Here is a 10,607-nt window from a genome sequence, read left to right as displayed (position 1 = left end):
AGCTCAGTCCGGCATCCGAGACCCCAAACTTGGCCTCGAGTGCATCCCACATATCTTTTCTATTGTCAATTGACGCATAAGAATCAACTATGTTCTCACCAAGAACACTCAAGAGAGCAGTCTTAATCAGGGTATCCATTTTTCTGAAAAGCTTGTTCCTATTGAGCATCATACTCTCCTTCAGGGTTGCCAAGAGTGGCGTCATAGCAACTCATGGTTTGAAACCATAAGACTGCTCTCACGCGCCACCTCTTATAGTGGATACTGTGACGCCCCCGATTCAATCGTAACACTAATCACACGCAAAGTGTACGATCAAGATCAAGGGACTCACGGGAGATTATCACAACACAACTCTACAAATAAAATAAGTCATACAAGCATCATATTACCAAGCCAGGGGCCTCGAGGGCTCGAATAAAAGAGCTCGATCATAGACGAGTCAGCGGAAGCAACAATATCTGAGTACAGACATAAGTTAAACAAGTTTGCCTTAAGAAGGCTAGCACAAACTGGGATACAGATCGAAAGAGGTGCAGGCCTCCTGCCTGGGATCCTCCTAACTACTCCTGGTCGTCGTCAGCGGGCAGCTACGTAGTAGTAGGCACCTCCGGTGTAGTAGGAGTCGTCGTCGATAGGTGGCGTCTGGCTCCTGGGCTCCAACATCTGGTTGCGACAACCAGGTAGAAGGGATAGGGGAAAAGAGGGAGAAAGCAACCGTGAGTACTCATCCAAAGTACTCGCAAGCAAGGAGCTACACTACATATGCAGGGGTAAATGTGTAAAAGGGCCATATCGGTGGACTGAACTGCAGAAAGCCAGAATAAGAGGGGGGATAGCTAATCCTGTCGAAGACTACGCTTCTGGACACCTCCATCTTGCAGCATGCAGAAGAGAGTAGACTGAAGTCCTCCAAGTATCATCGCATAGCATAATCCTAACCGATGATCCTCCCCTCGTCGCCCTGTGAGAGAGCGATCACCGGTTGTATCTGGCACTTGGAAGGGTGTGTTTTATTAAGTATCCGGTTCTAGTTGTCATAAGGTCAAGGTACAACTCCAAGTCGTCCTGTTACCGAAGATCACGGCTATTCGAATAGATTAACTTCCTGCAGGGGTGCACCACATACCCAACACGCTCGATCCCATTTGGCCGGACACACTTTCCTGGGTCATGCCCGGCCTCGGAAGATCAACACGTCGCAGCCCCACCTAGACCAACAGAGAGGTCAGCACGCCGGTCTAAACCTAAGCGCCCAGGGGTCTGGGCCCATCGCCCTTAGCACACCTGCACGTTGCGTGGGCGGCCGGAAGCAGACCTAGCCTAGTGGCGTTCCAGTCCAATCCAGCGCGCGCCGCTCCGTCGCTGACGTCAAGAAGGCTTCGGCTGATACCACGACGCCGGGATACCCATAACTACTCCCGCGTAGATGGTTAGTGCGTATAGACCAAATGGCCAGACTCAGATCAAATACCCAGATCTCGTTAAGCGTGTTAAGTATCCGCGAACGTCGACCAGGGCCAGGCCCACCTCTCTCCTAGGTGGTCGGAACCTGCCCCTGTCGCTCCGCCTCAAAGATCCACTCGCGGGTGCTCCTCAAGCCGACCCGTCTTTAGTCAGCACATGTATCATGTATAAAGTATATAGTATATATCCGTGATCAACTCCCGAGTGATCACGGCCCGATAGTATAGCATGGCAGACGGACAAGGATGTAGGGCCACTGATGATAAACTAGCATCCTATACTAAGCATTAGGATTGCAGGTAAAGGTAACAACAGTAGTAGCAAGGACAGGCTATGCATCAGTATAGGATTAACGGGAAGCAGTAACATGCTACACTACTCTAATGCAAGCAGTATAGAGAAGAGTAGGCGATATCTGGTGATCAAAGGGGGGGCTTGCCTGGTTGCTCTGGCAAGAGAGAGTGGTCGTCAACTCCGTAGTCGTACTGGGTAGCAGCGGCGTCGGTCTCGGTGTCTAGCGAGAGAAGAGGGGGGATAAACAATAAATATTTAAGCAAACATATGCATAGCGTTTCATGACATGACAAGTAGCGGTGCTAGGGGTGCCCTATCGCGGTATGAGGTGATACCGGTGAAGGGGGGACATCCGGGAAAGTATCCCCGGTGTTTCGCGTTTTCGGCAGGAGCCGGAGGGGGAAAGTTGCGTGTTCGCTATGCTAGGGACGCGTGGCGGGCGAACGGGCTGCGTATCCGAGTTCGTCTCGTCGTCCTGAGCAACTTTCATGTACAAAGTATTTCTATCTGAGCTACGGTTTATTTTCTATTAATTTTAAAAGATTTAAATCATTTTCAGGATTTATTTAATTATTTTAATACAACATTATCCAGAACAGTGCTTGCTGACGTCATGATGACGTCAGCATGACGTCAGCAGTCAACACAGGTGTTGACTGGTCAACTGACGTGTGGGACCCACTGGTCATTGACTGTTTAGCCTAATAAGTGTTTAACTAAACTAACTACTGTTTAATTAAACTAATTAGTTAGTTAGGTTAATCTAATTACGATTAATTAACTTAATTAATTCCTTAATTAATTAATTAATTAAATTATTATTATCTATTTATTTATTTTATTTATTTTACATATTATTTTTAATCTTAATCTTTTTTTTATTAAACGTTCTGTGGGGTGGGGCCCCTGTGTCTGTGACCAGGGGAGTCCATAGCGGGTTCTGGGCAGTGGATACGGGGCGGCGCGCTTGCGGGTGCCCGCAACACCCGAGCCAACGGGGTTTGCAGGCGGGCTGCAGGCGGAGTGGTCGCCGTGAGCGAAGCGGCCACGGCGAGTACGGCGGCCGCCGCAGGGAGGCACGGCGCATGCAGTCGCGCTGGGAGCCGGAGACGAGGCGGTGCGGGGGAGCAAGCGGGCACGGCAAGGGGTCAGTGCGGTGGCGCAGCGCAGGCCGGTGGTCACCAGTGGGGCGGCGGCCGCGGCGCGAAGCAGACGGCACGGCGCAGGCAGCGAAGGGGCGGGGGGGGGGGGGGGCGCGAGCGGTGAGCCACAGTGCAGAGCGGGCGCGGTGGCACGGCCGGGCGAGGACGGCGCCGGAGTAGGGGCGGCCCCAGACGACGGCGGCCCTGGTGGGCGCGGCCAGGCGTTGCGGGACGGAGGCGATGGTGGTCGGGCGCAGTCATGGACGGAGATAGAGAGAGGGAGAGGCCGGAGCCTCACCGGCGTTCGTGGGGGAAATGGCAGCGGGCTCGAGCTCGAGGAGGAGGACGAGGAAGGGGGCGGCGTTCCGGTCGCCGACGACGAGTGCGGCGGGGCGACGGGGTCGAGGGCGCGGCGCCGGAGTGGCGGCCTCGGCTCGGGACGAGGAGGAGGTGAGGAGGCGAGACGACGGCGTAGAGGAGGCAGGCCGGGGAGGGAGGAAGCAGTCCGGCGGGGGGGGGGGGGGGGGGGGGGGGGGGGGGGGGGGGGGGGCGGGCGGGGGGGGGGGGGGGGCTCCGGGCGTGGAATCCGGGCGGCGGCGGCGAACGCCCCCGATCCGATCTGGATCGGGGAGGGGGCAGGGGGGAGTGGAGCGAGTGGGGGGGGAGTGGGGCGGCTGGGGGCGACGGGGTGGGGTTAGGGTTTCGGGGGGGTAGGGTTATGGGGGAGTGGGGGGCCGGCTGGGCCTTTGCCCAGTTGGGCCGGTGGTGGCCTGGCCGGCTGGGCCGTCTGGCCCAGTGGGGGGGGGCCTTTTATATTTTTTTTTGTTTGTTTTCTGTTTTTTTTTATTTATAAACACTTAGGCATTTTATAAAATGGTGAACCTTACACCATAATTATCTTTGTAATATTTGGCAACCACCGAACATTTTTGTTTTAATTTTTTTTTGAAAACTTTTATTGTTTTCTTTTATTTGAATTTAGAACTTGTTTCGGTCCTGAACTATCGAGAGTTTACCACAGTAACCGTGGTGACGTGGCATCATTAGCGGGGAATCACTGTAGCTTAATTATCCGGGCGTTACAGATACCCTCAAACATAGGAGGTCTCATGGAAGCAGCAAAACCCCTCGGGGTAAATTGCCTATAATAAGGTTTTTGGATTGTTAGAAATATGAGCAATTTACCGAATGATATTATTAACAGGAATACTAGATAAAACATGACTATTATAACAACGATAAAACAAGTCATGTAATCTGACAAAGAGAAGGTAAATGGCGTCAGCCATGCCGTCGAAGAGGTTGTCGACGTCGGGGAAGACATCGGCTTGGCTCATTCCCGCAATCCACGGCGTGGCGCAACGCGTCGTGACGAGGTGTGGCGTGGTGAGGCGGGCGGCGGAGGAGGAGCGCGCGTGAATGTCCCTCTTGTCCTCATGCTCATACATGTGGGGAAACACCCCCCCTTATAAGGAGGTTCAACTCCCACCAAACTAACAATGTGGGACTAAACTTTGGTTTCACTTCTTGCCTTGCACGAATGGGCTGAGTGGGCCTCTAGGATTTATTAGGAATTTCTGAAATTGCTATTAGGTTGGCCCAAAGTAGACTAAATTCCAGCAGGGAGGACGCCCGAGATGTTGTCCTTGAAGCTGGAGCCTTTGGATACCGACGCCAGAATGATCATGCAAGGCGTCCGCTACAAAGTGTGGCCGCGATAGAAAGATGAGTTGAAGGCGGCGGCGGAGGAGGAGGCGGTGGCGGAGGCTACATACGTGGCGGCGATGACACCTTGAGCATGGAGGAGGCTCGGGTTGCCGATCCGGCAGGGCAGAAAATCTCATTTTTTTGCACGGACTGGCAGACTGAAATTCTTTTGCGATCGGGATCAGGCATGTAAAAAATTTAAGCATACTAGCCACTTTTTGATTGTAATCGGACATGTGATCCGGCGCTGGGGCGATCTCGCGGGCACTATGGATCACACAAGATTTGAACTTCAATTTACTTTTTACTGGCGGACATATATATGATAGCATTCGATGGTCGGCTCCCGCATCAGTGTCCGCGGATTGGTTCCCTCTTAGGCAAACGGATGCCAAAGCAAATTTTGCAGGTCAACGATGAAGATGCCCTAAGACTTTCAATCATGATGATTATACTTCTTACTAAATGAAACTTTTGCAATCAATTCACATAATGTTATTGAGCAAAACAAAACTTTCACACAACATATTGCTGCCCGTGGGGTAGGCAAGACACGCCTTTTTCCACAAACCATCAACGGTGAAAATTCCTGTGAAAATAATAATAATAATAAAGATAATTAAGTTATATACGCGCTGGCTACGTGTCAAGGCATCGTATGTTTGCAACATGGCCTGCGTTACAAACTCATGCCTAATGTTGCAAACTTGTTGGTCAATCTTACCTTGAATCGAACCGCCACTGAGGTGATGGACACACGTGAGTCATCAGCCGGTTGAAAGATAACTTTTTCTAAAAAAATTAACGGTGAAAATACCAGTAAATCGCTGCAAAAAGAAAGGAGAATACTGGTAGTCAGTTAAATGTTTGACACGAAATCAACCCGATAAACAAAATTCGAACCAAACTCTGACGCCTGACGTGTTGTAATCTAATCGAATCAATCGGAAACTAACTAACCTCTCCTCCTCTGGGCCGCAAGGAAACACCGTCCGGGGTCACCGCCGCTCTTGATAAAATCGGAGAAACCCAGAAAAAAAGGACTAAACGAGATACTGAGAGCCGAAGACCTAAATTCCCTAGAGAAAACTCGCATCGCCGCCGCTGCCTAGATCGCCGGGCGCCGCCATGTCGACCCCGGGCGCCGCCTACTACGCTTCCCTCGCGCGCAAGCAGTACTTCTGCTACCAATGCAACCGCACCGTCCTCATCGCCGCCTCCGCCGCGGCCGCCGGCGAGCTCTCATGCCCCGACTGCCGCGGCGACTTCCTGGAGGAGGTCACCGTCCCTGCCCCCACCATCCTCCCCTTCCCCTTCGCCTTCCCCCCCATGATGCCCCCCGCCTCCTCCCCGTCCCGATCCTCCTCGTCATCCGCCGCCGCGCCCCCCTCCAGCGACCTCTCCAACTTCCTCACCAGCATCCTCGACCTCCAGGAGGGCCGCCGCGTTAGGTCCAGGAGCGGGAGCGGGGCCGCCTCGGCCGCTGGCACGGCCACGCCTGAGAACGAGCCGGAGTCCTTCGACCCGCTCGTGTTTTTCCAGAACTACATCCACACCCTCATGGAGGGGGGCGCCAACATCCAGGTGCTCCTCGACGACGCCAGCGTCAACCTCGCCCCTGGCCTAGGCGGCCGTGCCGGTGGGACAAGCTACGGGGACTACTTCGTCGGCCCGGGACTGGAGCAACTCATCGAGCAGCTCGCCGAGAACGATCCCAACCGCTACGGCACGCCGCCGGCTGCCAAGTCCGCCCTGACCACTCTTCCTGACGTCGTTGTCACCGATGCCATGGTTGCGGCGGCAGAGGGCGCCGAGTGCGCTGTGTGCAAGGAAGATTTCTCACCTGGAGATGGGGCCAAGCAGATGCCCTGCAAGCATATCTACCACGCAGATTGCATTGTACCCTGGTTGGAGCTCCACAATTCGTGCCCCATTTGTCGCTTTGAGCTGCCCACCGATGATCCTGATTATGAGGGCAATAAGGCCTCAAACCCACAGTCAGCTGTTGGTATCGCTGCTGCTGCTGCTGCTGCTGCATCTGGGAGCTCTGGTGCTGCTGAGGAAGGAGGGGAGGAGAGTGGGGAGACTGCAAGGGTGGTGGAAAGGAGATTCAATGTGTCATTGCCATGGCCGTTTGGTGGATCGGCAGGTCAAACACCACAGCAAGATGGGAACAATGCCGGTGCTGGCAGTAGCTCACAGGACAGCGGTTCGCAGGATGGAGCTGGTGGCAGTAACAAAAATTGAACACAAATCTGTGATCACTTGGAGGTATTTACATCATATAACACAGCCTTTTGTATCAGGATGCAATTTACTTGGTAGACTAGATTATATCCTGTTCATAACTCTTTGATTGTAGCTGAAATTGCTTCAATTCCTGTTTACTATTCTTTTCTTGACTAGTAGAGAAAAACTACTCATTTTTACATAATAGTTTGCTAAATGCAATTACATTTCATAATCATAAACGGTTAGGACTTGAAAGCTGGAGATGCTATAGTACAAACTTGACTGCTCACATCAATTTCAGGCATATATCTGATCTGGTGGTTTTGTGTCATTGTAGTATCGGCCACAGTTGCATATGCTTGTTAAGACTTGTATATAAGTTCGTAATAAGCTATTCATATTAAACAGTAGGAAGCTGTTATCACAATGATACACTACTGAAATTTTATTTGATGAGCAAACCTATCTTCTACTTATAGAGGTTTGTTGGTTTGCTTGAAACATTTCATAACAAATTTCGTAAGAAACAAAAAAAAAGCTGTCGCTGCATTTTGATGTCGTTTATCCTCTCCACGTGGATGATTTAGGAAGAGGAACAACATAGTTTTAACAAGCTGATGCAGATCTTAGGCGTGGTCAGGGATGAGCTTCGCCATTGGTGCGCACCTGGGAGCCCTAGACATCTAAGTTCCCATGGTGGCTCCAGTTAATCATCAATGCACAAACCTTATAGGCTAACACATTTTCGTTCTGGCCGTTTTCTCTTTTATTTTTGACTAGATAGTTGCCTGTGTGTTGCAACGGTGGAATAAATATTATAGTAGAGATTTACCTGCCCATATTTGGTAAGAACTTATTAGCTTACCAAAGAAAACAGAATTTTATTCGGCAAGTCAATAAATGGTGGGGCAGGGAGGCGGTCTTCAGGGAAGACCGATAGAAAAACCAGAGATGGGAGGGAAAAAATTAGAAGAGGGAGAGGAAGGAGGGGATGTACGTAAGGTTGGACGAAGGAGGACCGGACAACAGAACGACGTCTTCTTTAAGTAGGAGGGATTTTTTTTTCGTTTTTGGTTTGTACTTTGGGTTGGCTGAGTATATTGGATGATCTAGACTCGAGTCTCGTCCACGCTCACACATCTAGTTTCACTAGCTGTCTTAGAAGATCATATGTGTTGATTAGGTTCTTTTAATGAGGATCCTATCATTCTGCATATATAAGCAGAAGAGGGCCTTGAAATTTCACCGTTCTCAAATCATTTGTTATCAGTCAATCCAGACTTTAAATAGACCAATAAATTTACGTATAGATTTCAGGAATTCAAAACATCTCTTCTTTTTTCTGCAATTCTAGTTTATTTAGTTAAGAGGCTGTTGCTTTCAAGTCAAAATGTCAGCCATGAATCATAATGCCATTTATGTTCTCTCAAGTGTGATAATTTTGTTGACTGCTGTGGCTGTCACTTTTACCATCTCTCCAATGAAGTCAGTAGGTTGTCGAGAGACTTTGTCATACGCGAGTGTAAGTGCATGGCCTCTCACATGAGTTTATTTTTACTTTGTTGGGTATTACATTAATTTTGTTAGTTTGGATGCTTCGCTTTGGTTAGTTTCTTTCGAACAGGTAGATATGATTATTTGATAGCAGTTACGCTAAGTCATTCGTACAAAAGAGGTTTGGACTGTATCTTGTTTGATCAAGCAAAACACAACAGTTTTGCTCAGAGCAGCAACTCATGTAAGACGCCTTTTGTCCATTCAACCAGCTAGCAGCGAACCATGTAGGGGATATTCGGAAATTAAATAGGAATAGGGAGAGATGCCTTGCCTTGTCTGAGGCTTCTAAACTTCTGATACTTTTGTCAGGTTTGGTGCACACAACTGTACATTGATATGGGCCCTTCCTTTGCACAACTCCTATTCAAATCTGCCTCTTGTGTACATCCCTTGTTTGGATGCATTTGAGGATAGAATTTGTTGATCCCTCCTTGATTTGTTTAGATTGACTGGCCAAATTTTTTACAGTTGCTACAGACTTTTGTGACCAGCCAGATAATGGTATAGTTCATTCTGGTTCTGACAAAATATGTAGCAGAGACATCAAGATAAGGTGCTCTGTTATTAGTTATTAGGAACTTTGTATTCGTCCACTAAGAAGTTGAGAACCTTGTCATCAGCATAATTATGTTCTCATAAGTTTCCAACAAGTTATCCACCCAGGTATCAGTCCCTACTCCACAAGAGGACCATAGTTATCTGTCCCTACTCCGATATCATTTCCGGAATGTTTGCTTTTTGTAAGTGTCATTTTAGAACAAAAATGGTGAACAGATTAAAATATGCATCCCTTTTCAAGATTTTTTTGCATATATTTAGAAAAGTGTTTTTTTTCATCTCTTGCATATTCTCATTGGGTTCTACTTCAGTTTTCAGTTATAGTGACCATGATCTTCATGCCTGCTGTTTTGTTGGTTGTTGGTTTGGCTGTTGAATGATTACACAGTAATATCTTACAAAGTACTCCTTATGATTCATGGCTTCAATTGTTGAAGAATGCTCAAATGCATGTTCTGTGCAAATTTCTTTGATGTCTTCCCTTCAGGCCCGTTTGGTTAGAAACCTGTTTTTCTAGGTTCAGATTGCATTCACAGTCTCCATTGTTTCCTTTGTATTTTTTTCTGTGACTCCTCTGGCAGCCGCTTTATTGGACTGTCCTGGCCACTCATCTCTTATGTGTTGTATCCATCATTCGTCAATTAGCCATTCAAGGATATAGCTATTGACCACATTAGTGCCTCACTATTTTCTTCAAAAAAAAGTACACCTTGTAATTTACAAATAAAAAGTTTTTCCTTCCACTTTGCAACGTGTATAGATGAAATCAAAGATTCATCTGCTTCATCCATGAGCTCTTGTGTAATTCATCGGTCAAACACAGAGCTATATTGTACCTGTGATATTTGAATAGCTTGAACACTTGAGCTTTATATATACTGTTCCTAGACTGTCGTAGAAAGAAGATGTTACATCTGGTTTCCTGCAAAACAAAACAAAATGAAAAACATGCTACATCTGGTTGTGTTCAATGCGAACTTTGATTTCTGCATCTATTTTTTTGTCGACACCCGCCAGTTTTGCTTCTTTCCTGTGCATTGATGAAGTTATATGGCTCTCTCCTCTTTGCCAGTACTCGGAGGCTCCTGTTGCCCCTTCCCCTTTCCAAGAGTAGCAGCTACTAACAACAATCTTACTATCTGCATGCAGGTTCCCTTGTCGGCGATGCGTCCAGAGGTCGACAATGTTGATGCGCCACCGTGAGTTATACTACAGACAATCGAAAGACCAAAGGAATTTACAGCCTGTTTATTTGGTGGAACAAAACAATGTTGGTTTTAGTTGTCGTTGTCGCTGTCCGTTAGGCTGTGTACGCAAGGCACAGAGACTGCCGTGGCAGGAAGTTGTGCATTGCGTAGACTCTTTGTGCAGATTTGTTAAATTGGTTCTCGTTTATGGACCCCAAACCTAGCTAGCTTGCCTGTGTCGTGTGGGGTTGGTTGAGATGAGATATTGAGATGGGTGCTCCTTGGCGAGCAAGGTTAAGAGGAAATAACGTGTGTTTTGCAGGGAATGCGCAGCACACTTCGATTGTTCCCCGTGCGTGGTCCCGACCGCTTGTCGAACAGATACGTAGAAACCGCGTACGGGCTAAAACCTCTAGGAAAACACGGCGCCATGGGCAGGCGGGGCTTCCTCTCCCTGCACCAC

At 48.8% G+C, this 10,607-nt stretch overlaps 1 protein-coding gene across 1 annotated transcript; it reads left to right on the top strand.

Moving 5' to 3' along the window:
• Window positions 1–5,624: 5,624 nt before the first annotated feature.
• Window positions 5,625–10,367, top strand: LOC125508852 (E3 ubiquitin-protein ligase RING1-like). Its single transcript, XM_048673650.1, has 2 exons — window positions 5,625–6,881; window positions 10,107–10,367. The coding sequence occupies exon 1, from the start codon at window positions 5,739–5,741 to the stop codon at window positions 6,855–6,857; it is 1,119 nt and encodes a 372-aa protein (XP_048529607.1). The 5' UTR covers window positions 5,625–5,738; the 3' UTR covers window positions 6,858–6,881; window positions 10,107–10,367.
• The last annotated feature ends 240 nt before the right edge of the window (window positions 10,368–10,607 follow it).

Source organism: Triticum urartu, chromosome 1 (assembly GCF_003073215.2).
Source record: "Triticum urartu cultivar G1812 chromosome 1, Tu2.1, whole genome shotgun sequence".
Classification (NCBI taxonomy): domain Eukaryota; kingdom Viridiplantae; phylum Streptophyta; class Magnoliopsida; order Poales; family Poaceae; genus Triticum; species Triticum urartu.
Note: the sequence above shows the minus strand (reverse complement) of the source record. Positions and strands in the feature narration are given on the sequence as shown.

Excerpts from the sequence above, each read along its gene's own strand:
- LOC125508852 (XM_048673650.1), top strand. The coding sequence starts at position 5,739 with ATGTCGACCCCGGGCGCCGCCTACTACGCTTCCCTCGCGCGCAAGCAG.